The sequence below is a fragment of the Catharus ustulatus genome, chromosome 20, assembly GCF_009819885.2.
Source record: "Catharus ustulatus isolate bCatUst1 chromosome 20, bCatUst1.pri.v2, whole genome shotgun sequence".
Lineage (NCBI taxonomy): Eukaryota > Metazoa > Chordata > Aves > Passeriformes > Turdidae > Catharus > Catharus ustulatus.
In genome coordinates, this window is record NC_046240.1 from 1,444,992 (window position 1) to 1,468,701 (window position 23,710).

Sequence of the window (23,710 nt, forward strand, 5' to 3'; positions counted from 1 at the left end):
GGCTGGCACTTGGATCAGCTTTAAGGTCCATCCCATCCCAACCCATCCTGGCACTCTGCAGTTCCATGACTCTCCCAGCCCCAGGATTTCAATTCTGCTCTTGTTGAGGGCTCTGAATTCAACACAGTGACTCTGAGCATCCCACATCTTTCAGAAATCCCTTGGTTTTTTTCTGCTGCTGGATTATTCCTGCCCCAAATTCCCTCCCAGGACACCAAATGTCCTGTTCCAGAGGTACCTACAGCCCTTTAGAAACCTCAGCCAAAATTCTGCTTTCAGGGACAGATTTGAGACCCCAATTCCACTGAAATCTGAATTTTCATGTGGATTTCCTTAACTCAACTTTATTTCTACCTCAGCTGCAGATTTGAGCTGCAAATGAAGAACTCTACAGCAGTTTTAGGAAATGTAGTGATTTGTATGTAAAATGTGAGTGGGAGGGAGCAAGTATTAGGCTCTAAGCACAACCAAGTTTTACATATGAAATGCAGCTAAATCTTTTGATACATTAATTTATCTTGCTTAGATATTCAGCCTTCACACAAAATAAGCACATAAAATGATTTTCCCCATAAAAACATTAAAATATGAAGGAAAAAACTGAGCTGGGGGCACAAAAGAGAACTGAGCATCAGCTATAACAGAAATACACATTGACTGCCTGGCTCAGTTTCTGTACAGCTTATTGCTTTATTTTTTACTGCTGCTGAAGTTTCATCTCATTATATTTAGTGCATATATAATTATCCTAACCTAAAGAGCACCTAATAAACTTTTTTTTTTTTGCATCTTTATAAATACCAAGCACATTTCCAAATAATATGGTTAGAAGGAAGTTCATATCACGACTTTTATGTCAGTTAATTGCATTTGACAATCATCTCAAAAAGTACTTGGTAAACCACATGAGCAGCCAATTACTTCAAGGTTTTAATTTGGCCAAGTGTTTTTCCATGGATGATGCCTGGGATTGCTCTGATGGAGGCAAATTTCATTTTATAGCTGTACTTGTGTGAGCTTTTATCATTTTCCTCTCTATGTACTCATGTATGAGTGTGGTCTTTCTTTCTTTCTCTTTCTTTCTTTCTTTCTTTCTTTCTTTCTTTCTTTCTTTCTTTCTTTCTTTCTTTCTTTCTTTCTTTCTTTCTTTCTTTCTTTCTTTCTTTCTTTCTTTTCTTTCTTTCTTTCCTTCCTTCCTTCCTTCCTTCCTTCCTTCCTTCCTTCCTTCCTTCCTTCCTTCCTTCCTTCCTTCCTTCCTTCCTTCCTTCCTTCCTTCCTTCCTTCCTTCCTTCCTTCCTTCCTTCCTTCCTTCCTCTTTCCTTCCTTTCCTTCCTTCTCTTTATTCCTTTTTTCTCCCTCTTCTCTCTTTTTTCTCTTTTCTTTCTTTTCCTTCCTTCTTTTCCTCCTTCTTTCTCTTTTCTTCATTTCAAAAATCCAGGGCATCTTCCTTCCCACACACTAATAGGGCTTTGGGGATATATTGCTGAAAAAATCCTTGCATCAATTTTCTAACATCAGACCAGAAGCTTCAATTTGGGGCAATCCCAGAAGATATGAAAATGATTCCCTATTCTGTCACATCTCCTCCAGCAATTTGTTGAGAGTTTTGTGTCTATTGTGTTTAAGACACTGTTTACAAAATCATAACAATTAAGGACTGTTTAAATTAGCTTTATCCCCAGCAGAAATATATGGGGGGAAATGAGAAGCTAATCAGATGTGCAGCAGTAACCCCCAGAACAGACAGACCCTGATGTCCTGACCTTGTGCAGGGCAGGAATGGCAGTGGGAGAAGGATGCAGCTGGGGCAGGGCTGGAGCACAGCCCCAGCTCCTGGTGCATCCACGCTGCCCTTTGGGGCAGGCACTGACTCCTGCTCTGCTCAGAACACCCGAATGCTGTGCTGCAGTCCAGCCCCAGCTCTGGAATCAGAGCTCACTGCAGAACCAGGGAAAATCCCCCTGCCGTGCCCTGAGAGCTGCTGGCCACGTCCCTCAGTGCAGAGCCACCCTCTGGGCTGGGCTGGGCTGGGCTGGGCTGGTTTTGGGGGTGTGCTTGGGCTGAGGGAGGTTGGACTCACTCTGCTGAGGTGTGTGCTGCCCTTCCCTCAGCCACAGCCACAGAAACCCCCGTGGTGCAGGCTGCAAGGGGCCTGAAAGTCAGCCAGTCCCAGGCAGAGCAGCTGTGGCTGCCCTGGATCCCTGGCAGTGCCCAAGGCCAGGCTGGACATGGGGCTTGGACCAGCCTGGGGTGGTGGAAGGTGTTCCTGCCCATGGCAGGGGTGGAATCCAGTGATCCAAACCAAACCAAACCAAACCAAACCAAACCAAACCAAACCAAACCAAACCAAACCAAACCAAACCATTCCATGCCTGTGTGACTTTCCCTTCAGAATCAGCTCCCTCTCCCTGCCCTGATGAGCTCTGGGCACAAGGTCCTGGCAGAGCTGGGGGCAGGTACCACTTTGCAGTGCTCTCAAGGCCAGCCCCAGCTCTGTGCCAGAGCCAGGTGTTTTGTTCTGCACCCCCTGCCAGGGCAGCAAACTCCTGCATGGGCAGCTCCTCTGCTCTGATTGCTCTGTACAATTTTAATTTCTGCAGCTCTCCCATTTTAATTGGCAGCGTCACTGCTCTCAGCCCAGTGGTGGGGTGCACACTCTGTGTGCTCAGGGATCTGTGCTGGTCCCCCTGGGTGAACAGCACTCAGGGGTGCCATTGTCACATCCCTGCAGCGTGTGCTGCATCCCTTCCCTCTGCACCTTCCTCCTTCAGGCTGCTGCTCACTTGTCAGCCAGGAGCCCTGCAAGACCCAACCCCAGAGCCCTCCTGACAGACACAGGGGTTTTAACACTGGCTGAATTTCAAATCCTCCCTCTCCAGCTCATATAAATGAGGGCAGCTACTCACAGGAGAGCTCTGATTTACACCACAGAGGATCTGACCTGGAAATGTAGAAACTTCCTGGAGATTAGTCATGAGAAATGCAAAGCACTATTAATAACAGCGTTTGTAACACGAGAAAGCAGAAGTGTGAAAACACAAACACTGAAGATACATGTTATAAATTTAATTTGAGCCTGTGAACATCAGTTTATTTGCCTGCTCTGACAGCATGTCACTTCAGGATGGCCTGGGAGCTCTGAGGCCTGGCACAGAAGGCTTCAGAACGTCATCAGTGGCAGCAGATTTTCCTCAGGAACGGGGCCCTTTGTAAGAACTTGCGTCAGAATCCGAGACTTTGCGTCTGAGCCTTCAAAGGGCTGAGCAGAAGGCAGGGCTGGGGGAGCAGGGGGAGCTTTGACAGAGGGCTGGAGCTCTGCTGAGCTGAAGCTGAGCAGCAGAAGGCTGGGTTGTAGCAGCTTCTCCTAGGTGACATTGTTTGCTTTCTCTGGGTGAATGTTTTAAAAGGCATCTGTTGAAATGTCTTGCAGAATTCGCACAACATATGTGCAGACTCAAATGCAAATCTGCAGCACATCCCTTTTGCCACTTGAGCTTTGTTTAAAACTTTGCCTTCAATACACTTTTTTTTTGTTTTGGGTATCATCTGCTCCCATCCTTGAACATGAAAGGTTGTGTGCCTCATGTAAACACACTTTGAAAGTGTCTTCCAACAAGAGGAGCAGAGCAAGATGTGACAAGAAGACTTCAGGTCCAATCTGCACAGCTCTGGAAATCCTGAAACTTCTCTGAACACCGAGCTTGCAAAGCACTGGCAGAGAAATGAGGCTCTGCCTCAGCTCAGAGGGGCTTTGTTTCCCTCTTAGATGCCACAGCAGCCGAGTGCATGAGTCCAGCAGAGCAGTGAATTTGTGTGTCCACCTTCAGTGCAATCCCCAGGCTCAGCAGGGCTGCAGGACCCACACCAGCCCCAGCCCATTTTCCTGTCTGGGTCAGGAGTGCCCACCTACAACAGAGGCTGGACAAGATCCAGAGAATAAAGTGGGGATTTATTAAAGGCCTTCAATAGATACACCTTGGGCAGCCACAGCCTCCCTGAGGCTACACCCAGAACGGACAATGGTCACAAGTTTTACACATAATTATAAGTTTGGTCTATTTGCATATCAGGGGTTGATCTTCCAATTACAGCTTCAGGTAATGAAGTAATATTCCCCCAGTTTGCTCCCCCCAATTCACTTTTGTTTGTACTTTTGGGGCCCAGGCTGTGCTGTGTCCTTGGATCACAGCCCAGAGGAATTTTTCTGTCTGACCAAAATGTGAAGACAGTTAACTGGACGTTATATGGAGTTCAGAGTTATGCACTAATGCACAATAGGATTTGAAAAATATAAAAGCTAAAATCCTAAAGCATCATCAGGATGTAGCAGGAGCATGGGCAGTCCCTCCAGGGCAGCTCCTTGCCCAGCCCTGTGAGCAGAGCAGGAGCAGGAGTCTCTCAGAGCCTGGCCCAGGATGCTCTGGTTCCTATAAAAATACAGCAGAGTTCAGACTGGCCTGGCAGTTCTGGCTCGTGAAGCAGAAGAAATGCACCCACCTTGCTTGGTAGGGCTCCAGGAGGAGAGGTTAGAGCTCCACAGAGCTCCCTGCTGCCTCCCGAGCTCCTTGTGCCAACCTGGTGAGTTCTGGGCTGGGCTGTGCTGAGTACCAGGACTGGAGCATCCCTGCTTGGGGCACTGAGCAACCACTGCTGCCTGGAGGGTGAGGAAATGCTGCAGAGCTGAATTCTTGCTGAATTAATCAGAGACATCAGCAGAATTTTAAAGCCTTGCATTGACTGTACCAAGGTGGGGCTGTTCTGAGCCTGTAGCAAAGAGAGTTTAGAACCCCAGAGAAATCTCTGAGTGAGGTTCCTGTGGCTGCTGTTTGTCCTCTATGCTGGGTGAGTTCATCTCCTGCCTGCTCCTCTGCCAATTCCTGTGCTAGGATGGATGGTGTGTCAGAAAATGGGCACAAAATGGCACAGGGATGCAGGATGGTGCTGAGGAAAATGGGAACTAAACCTGAATTTCATAGTTAATCCCAGTAGCCATGGGACAGAGCTCGTTTTCCAGTGCCCAGAGTGTAGAGCTGGAGTGAGAATGCTGGGGAACACAGTGTACAACCTCAGCTGCCTTGCAGGAAACTGGGAGACCTTTTTATTTGCATCCTGATTATTGATTATGACCTGCAGCTTCCATAGGAGCCCACAAACACCACAAAGAGGAGAGAGACCAGACACAAGCATGACTCAAATACATTGCAGAGTGAAAAACTGCTGAGAAACTCGTGCTGAACTGGCCTCAGAATATAAATTGCACAAGATATTTCTCCTTACTAGAGTGCCTCAGTCCTCTGATCTCCCCCTCAGACCACATTATGCAAAAGCCATCTGAAATTAGCTTTGGTCATTTCAGTTTATCCCTTATTTTGCTGAGTGACGGGCAGTGGATTTCAAGGTGACTTCTCGTGTGCCAGAATCATTCCTGACTGCCTGGATGGGAGAAGCAGCAAGAAGATGAAGTGATCCTGCAGCAGCCCATCAGATAAACGTGTGGCACTTAATTTCACACACCTCCTGCAAATAGTCAATTAATGCTCTGCTCTGGCACCGAGCACAGGCTCCGTGCGTACGGCTGGGCTCACTGCAGCATGTCCAAACCTCCATGAAAATGGAGATTAGCTACAGGTTCTGCCTGAGGAATTTGCAAAGAGATGTTACCCCAGGGTCCTTGCCACACAAGCACGAGGAGGAGTGGGGACATGGTTTCAATGCTGATGCAGTCTCTGTTTACTGGGTAACATGGAATCAATTGTTTCCAGCCCCCCGATGAACAGGATGCACTCCCTGATCCTGCAGCCAGTCTGTTAGAATGGACTGAAGCCATCAGCAAGGAAAGGATGCTCTCTGGGAGGTGACACTCCAGCTCCCTTGGGTCTCTGCTCTTTCTGCCACACCTGAACCAGTTCCAGAAGAGCAGGGAGGAGCAGAAGAAACAGGAGAGGAGATTTATGAGCCAAGGTGGTTATTGCAGCGTTAGGAGGAGTTTTTCACCAGTGCTGAATTCTGTAAGAATGTCAGGACTGCCTCAGCCTGTCTCTGCAGGGCTGAGGGTGGGTGACAGGAGGTTTAAAAGATCCAGGGGAAGTCACAGTGAAAGAAAAGTTGTGGGAACAGCTCTGGATCCCTGTGCACAGATACCCAGAACTGCTGGGATCATTTCCAGGCAGCAGGGACACTGAGGACACCGTGAAATGAAAAATTCAGAGGCGAGGAAAACGTCCTGCTGTCCAACAAACAGGGCTCCACATGGCAGAAAGGCAGCAGGGGAGGAGATGGCCTCACTCTTACAGATATTTTGGAGAAAACAGATTCACTTATGACTCAGGTGTAGAAAAATGTCTGTGAAATGTCTGCACTCTACTTGGGTGGATTTTGTCTTGAATTTTTTTTTTCTGGGAAATGGGAGAAGTTAGCAAGTACATGGACACTGCACAAAGCCAACAGTTTTCCAAGTGAAATTCCCCTGCTTCTCTGTTACTTTTGGGCAGAATCTGTGCTTTTATCTCAACCAGCCCATGGTGCAGAGGAGGCAAGAGGGCTTGGGGCAGGTGAGTGCACACTGGCCATGCATTGCTCTTCATGGGACACTTCAGGGATGTACAGCAGGAACGTGTGAAGCCAAGACTTGGACATTCTACTGCTCTACCAGAGAATTTACCCACCTGAATTCATTTTCAGACCATACCTGAAGTGGCTACCTCCTTGGTCTTTTGCCTCAGCTACAGAACCCCATCACTGCTGTGGGGTCTGACAGAGCCCACTGGTGTCTGTTCTGGCTTTGCTTCCAATAATTTAAGTTTCTGCTTTGTTAAATAATTTCATATCTGCTCATTTTAATATCTGAACACCTGGGAGTTATAACTGCAGTCCAACAGGTCCCTGTCCCTTGGCTGGGCTGATGAAAGATCATTTTCCAGCTTGCAGCAAAGGAGCAAGGTTTCAAAACCCTGCAGATAATCTGGACTTAAATTTTAGCGTCTGGGCTCAGTGCAAATCTTTACTGACAGCGCCCTCAGCATTAGAATTGTGACAGAGGGGACTGAGACCCTGCCTGGGCACCCCCTCAGGGACCAACAAAATGAACATGAGTAGAGGGACATCCTGCACCCCTCAGGGACAGGGATGTCCTGGCTCAGGAACCTCTCCAACACCTTGCCTTGCCCTCTGAGTGCCCCCAGATGTGCCCTAGAGCCCCGTTTCACACTCCTGAGTGCTGGAAGGTTTCCAGAGCCCCAGTGCCATGGACCAGCACTGCCCCAGAGCCTCCAGGTTCATTCAGAGCATTGATGAGGAATGTGGCACACAGAGAGGGCAGCTGGACCATCAGCCCCAGCTAAAAGAACCCCCCAGACTGGTTTTGTGTCCCTGAGGGTGGGCAGAGCACAGTGTGGGGGTGAAGGTGAGTGAGCACAGCCTGGGGGTGGGAACCAGTGCAGCCCCATCCCTGTGGGATGCTCCAGGGACTGGGGCAGCACTTTGCTCTCCCCTGATCGCTGTGGACAAGGAAACAGCACCACAGGATCCATTTCTCACGATCTGCTGGTGCCAGCTTGAGTCAAGAGCCTGTCACTGAGGCTGGCTGGGGTCCAGCTCTGCTCCCTGCTGGAGCCTGTGGGGCTCCCTGCCTCTCTCATCACCTCTAAACCTGCCTTTCTCTGCTGGTTTTTTGCAGACAAGCCACGAATGAACAACATCCTCACTTCAGCCACCGAGCCCTACGACCTGTCCTTCTCCCGCTCCTTCCAGAACCTCTCCCACCTCCCGCCGTCCTATGAGTCTGCAGTCAAGACCAACCCCAGTAAATATTCATCTCTGAAGAGACTCAGTAGGTGTCAGCTCCTTTCGTTCCCCCTGTGTCTGGTTTGTGCTGGGTGTTCAGGAACAACCCTTCCCTCTGCTGGGGCACTGCCAGGTTGGCATCTCCAGTGCTGATTCCCAGGGCTGTCACTTCCCATCAGGGGTGAGTGTGGAGAGACATTTCATTGCTGGGACAGCACAGCACGTGTGGTTACTGCTCCCTGTGCTGCCTCCCACCCCCTGCCCGGATCTGCTCCTGACAGACTCACTGAGAGCCCTTCTTTCCTCTCTACTGGAGCCGAGCCCAGCCCAGCTGGGTGCTCAGAGCTGCCCTTGGCACAGCCAGGCCAGGGATCTCAGCAGCCATGGGCAGCTGGGAATGCCAACAGAAAGATGCTGAGGTGCTTGGGAACATCTTTTCCAGGAGGAGCCCTGCCTGCCTTGGGCAGTGCTGCAGCCCATGTGCTCCACGGTGTGTGTCAGAGCTGCTCCTGGCCTGTTCCATGCTCTGTGTGTGTCAGAGCTGCTCCTGGCCTGTTCCATGCTCTGTGTGTGTCAGAGCTGCTCCTGGCCTGTTCCATGCTCAGATCCACTCTGTTCCATGCTCTGTGTGTGTGTCCAGACCTGTTCCATGCTCCATGGTGTGTGTACAGAGCTGCTCCTCACCCATTCACACTCAGATCCATTTTCTGTCCCATGCTGTGTGTCCAGACTTGTTCCACACTCAGATCCATGCTCTTTTCCATGCTCTGTGTGTATCAGAGCTGCTCCTCACCCCTTCCACTCTCAGGCCCACTGGGTGTTTTGGGTATTCCAGCAGCTTTGCCCTGCTCACACTCATTAGCATCTCTCCTTTCCTGCAGTTTTATGGATTGCATTGTTCTGCCAATGGTTCTGTAATGCTCCAGTTCACCCCCTTTGCTCATCTGAGACTCTTCTGCTTCAGTGGGATTCTAAAACAAGTGATTTTTGTGCAGGAAATGCTCTCTGCAGGCTCACCCTGGGTCTGTAGTTTCTATGAGCAATTTCTGGATGCAGCCATGGAGTCACACTGCCTAACTTAGAGAAGTTACTTAGAGAAAATATTTACCCTCAATGGATCACTGAGGGCAGGGGAGGATGAGAAGCAGATCTGATTTAGTCTGTGGAAAATCTGCATTCCCAGTTTAGCCAGCTAAGGGAGACACACCAAATTAAGTGGCAGGGAAGCCCGTGGACTGCCCATAAGGAATATCTGTGGGAGATTTTGCAGCCAAAAAACAAACAAACAAAGAAAAAAAAAAACAAACCCAAACAAAACCAAAACAAAACAAAACAAAAAACACCCAAAAACCCTCAGTCCACTCCTTGGCTCTTCAATGTGGGACTTATGTACCTGTTTAATATTAAGGCAAATTCATTTGATGTGCTTAAAAGTAAGAATGTGGTGGAGACCAGGGCTGAGTATTTGGGGATTGGAGCCTGCCCTGCTCCCTGTGCCCTGTGTCCTGTGCTCAGCTCTGCCTCTGCCATAAGCTTTCCTCCCTGGGAACACTTGGATCTCTCATTCCCAACCAGTGCTGAACAGTCCATGTTCATGAGTAGCTTGGATGATAATGTCTGGTATTGGAAACCCCTTGAAATCAGGGCACTGTAATATTTCTGCTTTGAATTGTTCCCATTTTGAGGTGACCAAAATGAGAATTTCTCTGCACACAAAATTCACTTTCTGGAGGCCCTGGCACAGGGTGCCCACAGAAGCTGTGGCTGATCCCTGGAGGTGTCCAAAGCCAGGATGGAGCAGCCTGGGACAGTGGAAGCTGTTCCTGCCATGGCAGTGGTGGAACTGGATGATCTTTAAGGTCCCTCCCAACCCAAACCAGTCTGGGATTCTGCAGTGTGATCCTCTGATTTCCTAGATCTTTGTCCAAAATGACAAAAGTAAGTTTGTGTTAGGGTGCCAAGGTTAAATGTTCTGAGTGCACTCAGTGCTCCTGGAGCCTTCCCTGTCCCTCTGGGCAGTCCCTGTCCCACTCAGGGCATCCCTGGCAGTGACCAAGGACACTGAGCTTGTCTTTGGCCCTTGCCTGGAGACAGGTTCAATCAAAACCTCAAAACAAACCAAAACAGGGAATCCTCACTCACTGCAGGGCAAATCCCACCCAGTGACCCATGCAGGGCAGGTCTGGACAGGCTCCAGTGTCTGCAGGACACCAACCCAGCCTCTAGCACAGCACCTGGCAGATGCCAGACCAGCTCTGCATTTCTGAGCAGCCAAGGAGTTTCAGCCCTGTCAGTGCCAAGCCCTCCCTGCTCCCACTGGGGCTGAATACACTCAGCACCTCCAGAATCACTGAATCACTCTCTTGCAGCTGCTCTACTCCAGAGCCAAAGGAAAAGAGGCTTCCAGCTCCCAAACCTCCCCTTGCAAAATGCCAGCAAGATCATTTTCTTATTCCATATGAAGGAGCTGATGGCAACACAAAAAAGTGTGGTATCTAAAAGCTGGAGTTCAAAAATTATTTATTGGTCCTTAATTTTTCTTATTTAAAATTATTTCTTTTCAATGAACTCCTTGTCATGGTTAGGAAAAAAAATAAAAATGTTATGAAGAGATCATTAAAAAATACTTGTGTTTGAGCAAGATAAAACACATTAGATATATATATATATATATATATATATTTAATCTATGTTTCAGGTGCTTGTCTAGGCTTCCTCAGGCTTGCCAGGCAGGGAAAAGTGAATTATTTTCCTTCAGTTAGCAGAGACAGATGGTGAAAGACCAGGGCACAGACAACAGGAGCCCACCTGGGTTGTTTTGGGGGTCTCTGAGGGGCTGGGCACCCCCTGTGCCCTGGCAGGGGGAAGAGCAGTGATGGGAGCAGTGATGGGAGCAGTGAGAATGGGGCTGAGCAAGAGCAGCCAGATTAATTCCATCCTGCCTGGTGCTGCAGGGAATTGCTCTCCCAGCGAAGTGAGAAAGGTCAGTCAGGAAGGAAGCTCCTATTTTCAGGCATATTAAACCACTTGGTGCTGGCTGGAGAATCATCACAAGTGACTGGGCAGCTTGGAAATGTTAAAGCCAATTAAAACAAGGAGAGACAAGCCCAGAGAGGAAACCTGCTGGAGCTGCAGAGGGAGAAAGCTGGGGAAAAAATTACCTTTAGGAAAAGAAGGGGAATTCTTGTGATGGCCTCACATGCACACACATGTGCAGCTATTCTCCCCATGGTAATGTATAAGAACAGGAAGAAAAACTGTCCTTGGCTGTTTGCTCCATGTTCCCTTCCCAGAGCACCACAAACCCCATTTTGTTCTGGAATTTCTGGAATTTCAGTGCCAGAGGAGCTCTGCTCTGCCTTTCTGCAGTGGCATCTTAGGTTGAGGTGGAATGTGTAAGAGCATTTATTTGGGGATCTCCCTCCAAATGAGGGGAAAAAACACCAAGAAAACTGAGGGCAAAACAGCTTAGCCTGAAACCAAGGTAGTTGAAACATTCCTGAAGTTTGATGAGACCAGCCTGGCTGATGTTCTAGAAACTGCCAAAGGAGGAAAGAAAAGGGCAGAAAAACCCCAACCAAAATCAATGGAAAAAGCCCAGAAAGTGTGCAGAAAGCATAATTATCAGTAATTCCAGTTCCAAATGTTTAAAAAACACAAGGAAAGACCCAGAAGTATGGGATTGATTAAAAAATAGAAAAAAATCCTGTCATGCACTACACCAGTGATTTCTTTTCATCTGCTCACAATTTTTGCATTTTTGGAATCCTCTTAGGACACTTCTTTAAATTTTTAAGCACATCCTTGATGGAGAAACACGCTGGATTGTGGTTTTATTTTGGTTAAATTGTGACTGTCTGCTCTCAGGTGAGCATCAGTGGCAAGGTAAGAGGCAGGGTTATCAGACCCAGCTGTCCCTGGGACTGTGTTGGCATGATCAGGGTGACATGAACCAGCCTGGAAGGGTCCATGGAAACCCTGAAAGGGTTTCTTTAATCTAGGGATCACAAAATGGTTTGGGTTGGAAGGAATCTGAAAGATGCTCCAGTTCCAGCCCCCTTTTTGTGATCCCTAGATTAAAGAAACTTTGGTTTTGGCCAACTGTGAAACCAGAGCTCTTCATTTCCCACCCTCACTGGTGGGCAAAGCTCCTGGAGCTCCACTCCCCCAAGCCTGGAGCTGGATTTGTCTCTCTGCTGTCCCTGGGTGCAGGAATTTGCTGTTCCAGTGCTGTGCTGAGCTCTTCCTTGGCACGGGGCACGTGTCTGGTGCAGCACATTCCTGTCAGGCTCTGTTCCCCATCCCTAGCTCAGGCTGACACCCCTCTCAGAGCCAGCAGCCTGGAAAATGTCTGTCTGCTGCTGCTCGAGCAGCTTGTTGGGTGTGACACACGGCTGCTCCAACACCTCTAAGCTGGAGATGAGAAGTTTTCCCACACCTGGAAATGTTCCTCCTCCTCCTCAGCACCACGGGGGGCACAGCTTCAAAGAAGCATCTTTGAAATTAAACCAGCACCCTAAAAGGTCAGCAAAAGGCTGCACAGACCTGTACCAGGGTCATAGGGTGGGAGAGGGAAGGAAAAGGTATTTTTTTATGATCCCAATGGACAAAACATTTTAAAGTGTAGAGCATGCTGCATTTTTAATCTAAGGAACAACCTCAATCCACTTCCAATCAGCTGATTGTGCCACCTCTCTAGCAGCCTAAAGCTGTAAACCTCACATAAGCTGGTTTAGCTCCTGCTGGCAATTACCAGAGCCAGGTGTGAGCATCCAAGCACATCTCCATTTGGGATGTTCTGTGCTTTAATTACATCTATTTAGAGTCACATGGGCAAATCCGGTGGAACTCCTCTCATCCAGAGCAGAGGCCAAGTGCCAGAGTGCTAATTGCTTCATTCCCATCCTGCAGCCAGCCTCCAGCATCGCTGCCGAGCCTGTGCACACCAGCGTGGCATTTCTAACTATGGCCAAAACATAGAATAGAAATGCCTACACTTCCTGGGGCCATATGGAATTTCCCCCACCCTCAGGCTTCCTAGAAGGTGATTTTAAAGACACGAGAGCTCGAGGCCAGGAGAGCTGCTGCCTGACATTTGCAGTGAGACATCCTTCCAAGAAGTGTTGGATGGCAAAAAATAAAGAGTCATTCCTGCAGTGTGTGCTCAGGAGAGCAAATCCCACAGCAGGAAGCGGGCACAGGGAGCTGTGGGTGACCTCATGCCCAGAGGTGTGGGCTGGGAGGAAGGGGCTGGCAGCAGCCCTGGTGGCACAGATGTTCTCAGCTCCTACTTCTGGATGTGAGGCAGGAACCAACCCCACCTCCCCACGGATCTGGGCTGTGCACAGGGAGCAGGGAAGGGAGAGTGTGGGAGAGGGGCTGAGGACAAAAGTGAGGGATGTGCCCAGCTCAGGGTGGTGACAGCCCTGCAGGGTTTGGCTGAGCTGGTGCCTTGTGGGCAAAGCTCTGGGATGCTGTCAGCACCCACCACAGGAGCTCTGTCACACAAGTCTTCAACTCCCAGCCAGTGTGGTGCATGAAACCTGCACACTGATGGCTATGTCAGAAGAACGAGGGAATTTCCACCATTATTTAACTACCAGGCCCGTTGAGGGCCCACAGGAAGAGGCAGCACCTACCTCACCTGCCCCATGATCACCCTGACCATCCTGCAGCACAGCTTTGTTCTTTCTGTCACTCTGACATCCTCAGAATCTCCACACATGGAAAAATTTCCTCTTCCACCATCTCATCTTTTCCTATCTTGTATCACCTGCCACAGACTGAAAAATTGGAGCTGAGAAAATAAACAAGGTTCCCCTTTATTATCACATATCTTCATCATATTTGTTGGACAAGCAAATTCCAGAGGAATTTTGTGTCATCCCAGGAGCTGGCTGAGGATGGGTAGGACAGGAATCGTTTGCCCATCAGCACTTGGCTCAAGCCTGGTAGGGACAGTCCCTGATGGGTCCTGTGTGTGCCCAGCTCTGGGGACTTCATGCCAAACTCTTCCTCCTCCTTTGCAACAAACTTTGTTTCTTCTGTAAGGTGGAAAAATTTCCTTTACCTTTGCATGAGGAATCTGCTTCCTGCACACCACTGCTGTCTTCTCCAAGGAGAGGAGGGCACCTGCCAGGTGTCTGGGATGGGTCTCACTCTAAGGGGCTCTGAGGTCACTGATGAGCCAGAAAGGGAGGGGGATGCTTCTGGTCACATCAGGAGAACCTCTCAGACAGACAAATGAGACAGAAGGCTCACAGGGATGATAAGTGTGGAGCATGACATGTGGCTCTGTCTTGGTTTGAAAGACAGGTTCCCTCCCTCCCCAAATTATTATGATTTTGAAATTAAGGAGTTCTCAGGCAAAGATATGGGAATGAGAATAACAGTTCTTTAGTAGGAAAAATTAAAATAGAAATACAGTTTAAAAAAAAATCCAAAAAAACCTCCAAAACACTGACAGAGTCAGAATCCAGCCTGACACCCTGTCAGTCAGTCAGGGTGTTGGCAGCAGTCCCATTCCATGGTGGCTGCATCCTCCTGCAGTGACAGATGTGGCTCAGTTGGAGCAGTGCTCCTGTACAAAGTGCAGTTTTCCTCTGAAGGTCCAGTGATGATGGGGAAGGGTCTGGTGTTCCTCTGGGATCCAGTGGAAAAGGCTTCTCTGATGTTCCAAATCTCAGATTTTATCTAAGTAGGAAAGGCTTGGCTCCCCTCCCTGGCTGGAGCATCTCCCCATGGGATGATGGAATTTTATCAGTCATGCAGTGAGACTCAGTGGCCATGGACAGGAGAGATCTCCTGGAGGGAGGATGGGCTGTGGAAAGATAAAGAGCACTGCCCCAGCTGGTTTAACAGCTGGTGATAGAATACACACTGCTGGTTACATCCTGTATTGCACCCTAAGGCAGACTCCATCTCCTGACCCACAGAGTCCAGAGCTGTGCTCTCCCATTCCACAGTGGAATTTTGGGGAGGGATGGGTGTTCTGGGCTTTGCAGCCACAGGCACATCTCAGGCTGCCCAAGGACTGCCAAGCCTCCTTCCAGGTAAGTGATCCCAGTACCTCAGTTCACAGCATAAGAACATCAGAGGGATTAACCAGAAAGTTTTTGTGTTTCTGTTGTTGCTTTTTAAAAAATCTAAAACAACTGTGGAGCTGCTTCTTTAAATTACCAGTTGATTGAATCAGGTCGTTGAAGCTGCTATAGGATTCCAGTGATCTATCACGATACAGCTGCAGTAGCCAACATCCTCTGACTGCAGCATTTCTCTCAAAGCCAAAATTAGGAGGGTGAGTGTGTGGGGAGTGTGTGCTGCATTTCAGAGCAGCAGAGAGATCATTTAAGATGCAGGAGCAGCAAACTGAGCAAGAAATGTTCCGTGGGATAAATTCCATTATATCAACCAAGACTGATTATAAAAATGGGAAATGAAACCTTAGGCAGGTGATTCATTGTCTCAGAGACCATCCCATGACCACCAAACCTGTTTTGTGATCACATGTGCAAATATTTAATTGTGGTAATAAAAATGGGCTCCAGGGAATACCCAGGTCTCAAGCCAGAGGTGACATGGGGACCTCAAACAGGGACCTCACCTTCTTGTGTCACCTGCCCTGTTCTTTCCCATGAAGGTGACATTTGGGAGGTTCTCCAGAACTCTCATGTACATCCTCCACAGCACATGGAGGGGTGTGGGATGCACTGCCCAGGGTCTTGCACTGTCCCACAAGCCCTTGGTGGCACCACCCACCCAGGCTGTCCCTGCTTGTGGCAGATGGTCCCTCGGGTGTCACCAGGAGGCAGCCTGGGGGCTGTGTGCTGAGCACAGCCCCTCTGCACCCTGGGACAGCACTCTGACATTTCTAACCTCTCCCTTTCCCTTCCCACAGCTGACAAAGAGGCTGACGAGTACTACATGAGGAGGAGACACCTGCCCGACCTGGCAGCCCGGGGCACACTGCCCATCAACGTCATCAAAATGTCTCAGCAGGGCAACCACCGGGACAGGCCCCGCCGTCCCATCAGGGCCATGTCCCAGGACAGGGTGCTGTCCCCTGAGAGGATCATGCCTGAGGAGTTCAGCATGTCCTACGAGCGGATTCTCTCAGACGAGCAGCTCCTGTCAGCGGAGCGCCTGCACTCCCAGGACCCGCTGCTGTCCCCGGAGCGCTCGGGGTACCCCGAGCAGTCCATGTCCAGGGCATTGTCACACACGGATGTCTTTGTGTCAACACCAGTCTTGGATCGCTACAGGATGTCAAAAATGCACTCCCATCCCAGTGCCTCAAATAACTTGTACAATACCTTGAGTATGAACCCGACCTCGGCCAAGCGCCAAGCGTTCGCCTCGCGCCGGCACAACACGGTGGAACAGCTGCATTACATCCCCGGCCACCACCACCACTACCGCACCGCCAGCAAAACCGAGGTGACTGTTTGACACGACCCAGTGCATTGTAGATACTCCTTAAGGACTGGGGTGGCCACAGCACCCTGTTCTGCAGTGGCCTTATAGGCCAAGATAACCTCTACTAACTCAGTGTCTGCAAAGACTTCTCTGACAGTCCCGCCCACGTTGTTTTTAAAGCCACCCCTTCATCAGTGACACAGGAAGAACTGAAGCAGCAGTCAGACACTAGTGAGGGATAACAGAGGAAATTTCCTGATGTGCATCAGTTTCTGTCAAAGAAAGCCATAGTAATCGATGGCTCCTTCCAAGGGCTCACCTGCATTATCCCATAGTTTCCATGAATTCAGGACTTTTCAGTTGCTCCAAGGAGAAGCAGCCTGAGACAGGGAGGAGGAAATGCAGCCCCCCCCCGCATCCTGGCAGGAAGGGGCCTCATTCTTCGTCCTCATGTTTGGCCTTTCTGTAGCAAGTAGGGAAGTTCTGGCTGCTGGGGTCACCCCCAGGCTGCTCGACACCCATCAGCCTCCATGCATCTGTTCTTTGTCACCCTTGGAGCAAATTCAAGGGCAGACTTTCCTACGGGACTGGCAGATCTAAGGACAAGAATAGCCTGGCTGAGAAATAAAGTTTTAGTTTATACTAAATATACTCATAAGATAAAAACATACTAGTGCCTACAAATCGCCTGCTCTCTCAGTGTAGGAAGTAGTGGGGTTGATGTGTTCAATAAGCACAAATATGCTGAAATGCTTGTTAGACCCTTTCCTCCACTCATTCTAGTATCTTGGTGTCTCCAACATGTAAATAGGAAGGAGGAAGAGGGTTTCTCTTCCTCCAGCTTCTTGCCACTGCTGAACCTAAAGCACCAGAACCCATTCAGCTCCACACTGCTGGCCTGTGCTGGGGGAGGTCCTGACCCCACTGAGACCCTGTGAGGCAGGGGTCTGTCACCGAGCCTGGATTTCTCCCCAGAAGTTTCTTTTCCTGATAGCATTTTCCATGGCCCAGTTCCCCTGTTTCTCCTCCCATTTACAGCCTAGAGCTCCATATGTAGCAAATCTTTTTCCAGCCCTTAGCAGAGGCACAAAGCTGAGGGTGTCTGTTTACCGAAATGCAGGTCGGTAACTTTCCGTGGTTTTCTCTCCCTGCAATGGCCTCCCAAGAAAACCTTCCAAATTCCAATTCCACTGAGTCCCAATCCTAATCATGATGACAGTTACATTTCATGCATATAAATTATATATCCAGCATAATTATAATTAATGGGCATGTTGTATATCTGATATAACGCTAATTAGATACTGTATATTTGTAAAATCTTTAAAACATAGACTCGTGGGTCCAGAATTTGTGAGGGTTTTATCTTTGGCTTTCCAGACAGATTGGGCTTTGCTTTGATTTTTTGTTAGATTTGGGTTTTCTTTTATTTTCTCTTTTTTTTTTTTTCTTTTTTTTTTAATTTATGCTCCTACCAAATTCTGTAGAACCGACTCCCACCAGAACACACTTCTGTGGCCAGGAAAGGGTCTCAGGGGGCTTGAAGGCCAGCCAGACCTGGTGCTGGAGCTGTGGGTGCTAGACACTGTCCCTGGAGTGCCCTTGAGGCCCCAGCACACACACACACCTGGTGAGATGACGACTGACTTCAGGCTGTGAGCGCATCCCTGTGCACTTCTCTTCGTGTTCCATGTTCCCACACCAACTCTTTTCCTGCATGGCTCCTCATTAGGCTTCACTGAACTTTGCTCTGCCCTCCTCCCTCCCCTCAGATACCTCCTGGCCTTAATGACATTCCCAGCCCAGCTGTGTCAAGTCCTGTAGCAAACACTGATGGTAGGGCATGGGCGTGAGTCTCCTGTGGAGGCTTTGGTGCAGGGTAGGCAGCAGGAACACGTGTCCTTACCCCAGTGGGACATACAGGTGGGCTCAGTGGGGTGTCCAGGTGGCCTTTCTCTTTCCAGACTGTCCTGGAGCTGGTCCTATTTCCAGAGCTTTATGCTGCCCCATCTGATGAAGACTGTTGAGAAGGACTCCATCAGTGAGAGGTTACTGGGGCTTTGTTTGACGGAAACTGAGCTGGGAGGGAGCAAACAAATAACGGTCTCCAGGGTCAGATCCTGCAGCCCTGGGCAAAACCACTCTGGGCAACAACCAGAACTGTCTGTGGATCAGGGTGGCAGTTCATGGCATGGGAGGGATGAGGCAGAACAGGCTCACACCTCATCTCCTGCCCCCTCCCTTGATGGACACTACTCTCCCCTGACTACCTCCAAGCTCCTCGGCTCAGCCCCTGGATTTTTCCTCCCAGAAGACAATCCCTGTGAGAACATTGCCCTTGCTGACCTTCCCACAGGCCAAAGTGTGGGACTCCTGTGAAGAGAAACTGATGGCTGATGGAGAGGCAGCCCCTGCTGAGGTTCTGGGGCTCTTCCTGGCCCAAGCACAGCCAGGGAGATCTGAACTGTGGCAGAGCAGAGTCCACTGTAGAGTCTGAAGGAGCTGTGGTGGCAGAGTTGGAGAAGAGGTGACGGTGAGAGGCTGTGGGTAGGTGAACACTCCTCTCTTTCCATGTCCATAGCTGTGTGTCTCAAGCTCTAGTCCTCATCTCAGTGTTCCATTTGTGAACTAAGAAGTTGCTGGACCATATGAAAATTTGGAAACTTTTTGTTTGAGTAGCCCATGCTGATGCTGAGCTGTGCCTGGGCAATTTGACCTCTGTGTCTTCTGTTCTGGCTAACAAATATCACAGGCCCTCTGCTGACATGTCCTACCTGGGCAAGAATCCTCCAGAGAAATCTTAGCCTCATTTCCTTCTCTTTTTTCCACCCACTCAACTGTTTCAAGCAGATGTGTCCCACAAGGAGCTTTTTTAGGGCAAATCTCTTCAGGGACTCTGCCACCACCACAGAAAATTTTCAGCAAATTTCCTTGGGAAGGAACCGTGCCCTGGATACCACCTGGGCACCATGTGTTCCCACAGCTCGCTCTGTGTGCTGGAATGGCTTGGTGGGTGGGGCAGTGGCATTTCAGCACACACAGGTGTCCTTAGGTCATTTTTTTTCTCTTATTCCTCCTCATGAGAATTTGTCACTGGAAGAACACTTGGTCTGGGACCGAGTGCCATGACCCACAGCCTGGTCCCCAGCCCTTCAGCTCCCCATGGTCCTCATGTGATGATAATGGGAATTTCCAGCTCTGTGGAGGGATCAGACCATAATGTCGGTGAAAGTGCTCTGAGACCCTCTCACCACAGAAACTGTAGAGCAGCAAAGTGTTTTTGTTAATCTTGTTTGTCATTGTCCCGACACATCGTGTGTGATGTGTCTCAGTCCAATGTCTGCCCAGAGCGAGAGAGCCGGGCTGGGATTGCCCAGATTGCCACTGCTCTCCTCCTGGTCAGGGTCCTGGCAGGCAGCAGCTCCAAGGGATGCTGTTCCCTGCACTAGGACCCTCCTGCTTCCCTCTCCTCATGTCTGAGTCACCACAACACCCTGCACTCAGGAGAAAAGTGGGAAGCAGCCACATTCCTCTGTACAGTAAAATAGAACCTGCCTTGATTAATCTCATATTCTCTGAAGAATTGATCTGTATTTTCTCCACCCACAGGTGCAAACAAACACCTGAGGAGCATCCAGTTCCCAGAGTGCATGTGCAGGGACTGGGGGAGGGGGATGTAGAAAAGTTTATATTATTTCCTACAAGCTGATAATTATTTGCATTCCCTGAGCAGCAACACATCCTGGATGGCTGCACTGGGTTTTTTTACAGTTCTCTGTGTATGTGTATATAGATACAAATATATATATACATACATACTGCAAAATGCAATCAACACGTTCTGACTGAACCTGTACCAACTGAAGCTTCCAAACTGTGTTGAATCATTCTTTGAAACGTGGAAAACTATTTTTAATGAATCACACACAGCACCACACGGAACAGGAACTTTGTCATAAAAAGCCTTCTAATGCCAGTGAATCATGTTTTAAGGAAAAAAAAAAAAAAAGAAATATTTTTCAATGTTTTAATGCTCCTTTTATAAATGATGATCTGTTACTTGGGGATGGGGGTGGGTGGGAAGAGACACAGACAGTTGTCCGGGAGTAAGCCCTCCTTCCCTGGCTTGGATTTAATTTATGTCTGCTGAGCCTGGCTGGCTGCAAAGCTGCTCCCAGGAACCTGAGCTTCCCACATGCACATTTATGTTCTATCAGAAGCATTCCCACCAGGAATCTGCAGGAGTTTGGCATCAGCTTTTGGTAAGAGATATTTAGTTCCTGGTAACTGGGAAGACATCCTTGTCTTCTTCCACCACAAAAACAAAATCGCCATGAAACAGGTTAATTTTAATTGTGTTTGAAATACAAATTCTGTTTGGGATCAATTTGCCATCTCTAGCTCATGCAGAAATAGCTTGTCTTAGTTTAGTTTCAGATTTAGTGCTTCATATGGAAGGAGGGGCTCTACTGAAATACCTTTAGCACAAGCAGATTTTGTGTTCAGGTGTATTTCAGCTGAGTGAAAGAAAGGAAATGTGTGAGGAAGGGGCTTCAATATTTTCCTAGCGAGTGTTGTTAGCAATAAGCCCGTGTTGGGGCTGCTCCTTGGGGAACAGCCACTTGTGTGCTGTGTCCACAGGCAGGTGGGAGAAGGGACTGTTCCCAGCTGTCTCAGTGCTGACAGGTGCCCTCCCCAACCCAAATCCCAGCTGGGAAAAGCCAGCTGTGCTTCACCCAAGGGCCAGGGCAGAGTTGGACGGGGCTGTTCCGAGTGTGTCGGTGTTAATGGAAGAGATCTCTGCTCCAGCACCCCGGCTCTCCACCGTGGCCACACCATCCCAGGAGATCTCTCCATCCCAGGAGGTCTCTCTCCATCCCCAGGAGTTCTCTCTCCATCCCAGGAGGTCTCTCTCCATCCCAGGAGATCTCTCTCCATCCCAGGAGGTCTCTCTCCATCCCGGGAGATCTCTCTCCATCCCGGGAGATCTCTCCATCCCAGGAGGTCTCTCTCCATCCCGGGAGATCTCTCCATCCCAGGAGTTCTCTCTCCATCCCAGGAGGTCTCTCTCCATCCCAGGAGGTCTCTCTCCATCCCAGGAGATCTCTCCATCCCAGGAGGTCTCTCTCCATCCCAGGAGATCTCTCTCCATCCCAGGAGGTCTCTCTCCATCCCAGGAGGTCTCTCTCCATCCCAAGTGATCTCTCACCATCCCCAGGAGGTCTCTCTCCATCCCAGGAGATCTCTCCATCCCAGGAGGTCTCTCTCCATCCCAGGAGGTCTCTCTCCATCCCAGGAGGTCTCTCTCCATCCCGGGAGGTCTCCACCCCACCCCACTGCCAGGAGGAGCTGCTCCCCCTGCCCCTCTGCTCCGCCGCCACTCCCCGCCGCCTGCAAACCCCTGAGACAATTTTGTAGCAAGAGTTTCTTGGCTCTGAGAAAGACACTTCTTACTGTAATATTTTTAGTTTGGGGGACAATATTTCCTAAGAGGGGTTAAGTGGATATTTTTGTGCTTTAGCCCAGTTTATGGATTCCATGTTTATTATACAGTAGTACTGAAGAGGAAGTACATTTGTATCTGTAACTTTGCACAGACTCTTGGTTAACCATTAAACAAGCTTCAAGATGAGCAGTATTTGACTGTTTTTCTCTGTATTATTCTTGTTGTTATACTTACCTGTAAAAGCACATTCTGTATGTACTGTAAACAAAAATATTATCAGTTTAGTAAAATTTAGAGTCTTAAGGATTTTTCCACTTTTGTCAGTAACAACTATTTATGGATTAAAAAATAAAGGCAATTTCAACATATAAATTGTTTCTTTTTGATATCTATTGGGGGGAAATAAAAGCCATTTTGTTGGCAGCCTTCCCAATCTTTGTAACCAGCGTTTGAAAGGTAGATATCTGTGATTCTGTGTGTAGTTAAATAGCATCTATTAAAATGAATGCTGCAAGGTCTGGAAGACTCATTATTTTTATGTATTTATTTACTGCATTTCATCATCTTGCCAGGAAAAAGAGGGGGAGCAGAGACATTAGCATTTGCTGTAAAATTCTGTCTCACAAGCCTAGAAGACTTTATTTTAAAGTTGCCCTTCCTTAAGTTTGCCTCCATAATCCATGATATTGTCTCCATCTAGAAAGCCTTGAGTTGCAAAGCTGGAACTTGTGGAATGTCCCATGGTGGTGAGGCTTCCACAGGGACTTTGCTTTTGCCCTTGGCAGTGGAGCATACACAGGATTTTCCCCATCACCTTTCCAGGATGTGAACGTGCCAAGGAGGTCAGGATGGGTCTGATTGAGCAGCCCCCACTGCCACCCCAGAGGGGTCAAACTGCATTTTCATTTCTACCCTGAACCTGGGCTTCCTTACCACTCTGTCCAGCTGGGAAACGTGGCAGGGATTATTTCCTTGCCTTTTGTGAAGGAAATGTAAAATTTCATATTTCACGTTGCTGCTGCTGCAGGGATCCTTCCCACTGCTGCCCTGTGTGGGGCAGAGGTTGTCACCTCTCCAGCACTCACTCACCGAGCCCAAGCTCTGCTTTCAGTCTTTGTTCTGGCACCTTGGGATTGTTCAACCTGGAAAATAAAAGGGATCAAGGATGACCTGACTGGGGCTTTTCAGTGCTTGAGTGGAGCCAACAAGAAAGGAGAAGAGAGAATATTTACAAGGGATGGAGTGACGGGACACAGGGAATGGCTTCACACAGATAGAGTAGGTTTGGTTTGGATATTAGAAGGAAATTCTTGGCTGTGAGGGTGGTGAAGCCCAAAGCAGCTGTGGCTGCCCTTGGATCCCTGGCAGTGCCCAAGGCCAGGTTGGATATTGGGGCTTGGAGCAGCCTGGGACAGTGGGAGGTGTCCCTGCCATGGCAGGGGTGGCACTGGATCATCTTTCATGTCCCCTTTAACCCAACCCAGTCTGTAATTCAATGATTCTGTATCTTTCTGCTACTTTACTGCTCAGCTTTAGCAGATCAAACTTTAACAGATCAAACAAGTTTTGAGGAGCAACACCCCACCATCATCTTCCAGGGTGGGTCCAGAGGGAAGACAAGGCCCTTTTGTAGCCCTTTGGCCAAGCTTGTGGTCTCCTGTGTGAGCAGAGCTCAGTCAGTAAGGCACAATCAGCACTTTCTAAGGAGCACATGACTCCAGCAGAGTTAATTAAAATGCATTTTTAAGGGAGAAGTTTCATTTTGCCTTTCAGTTCTACTCATAATGACCCAATTCTGTGTAGCACTAATAAGTGGGGATGGAGCAACAGGGAATTGGCTAATTTCTCCACTTCCCATAAAAGTTATTGAGGAGAACGTCAGGATTTGTGGTGTTGAGAGCCAGCGGTGACAGCGATGAAGCTGGGACTAATTCTTCCCTCAAAAGTCAGTAAATCCCACTGCTCCCAGTCCGTGGTAATTGATGTCAGCACTCAGGTGCAGAGTTCAGTGTTTGCTGAGCAGCCTTCAGCCACCCTGACTGGCCTCCCTGGGTGACCTTCTCAGCT

General features: G+C 48.9%; 1 protein-coding gene across 3 annotated transcripts in view; it reads left to right on the top strand.

The window, feature by feature from the left end:
• SHISA6 (shisa family member 6) overlaps nucleotides 1–22,161 on the top strand; it is a 193,125-nt gene extending 170,964 nt beyond the window's left edge. For 2 of the 3 annotated variants that reach the window (XM_033076581.2, XM_033076582.2), the window contains 2 exons: nucleotides 7,676–7,828; nucleotides 15,680–21,120. In XM_033076581.2, coding sequence (XP_032932472.1) covers nucleotides 7,676–7,828; nucleotides 15,680–16,230 — 704 coding nt within the window. In that variant the 3' untranslated portion in view covers nucleotides 16,231–21,120. Of the gene's footprint in view, nucleotides 1–7,675; nucleotides 7,829–15,679; nucleotides 21,121–21,377 lie in introns of those variants that run through there. The other variant, XR_004419782.1, reaches the window with a different exon arrangement.
• The last annotated feature ends 1,549 nt before the right edge of the window (nucleotides 22,162–23,710 follow it).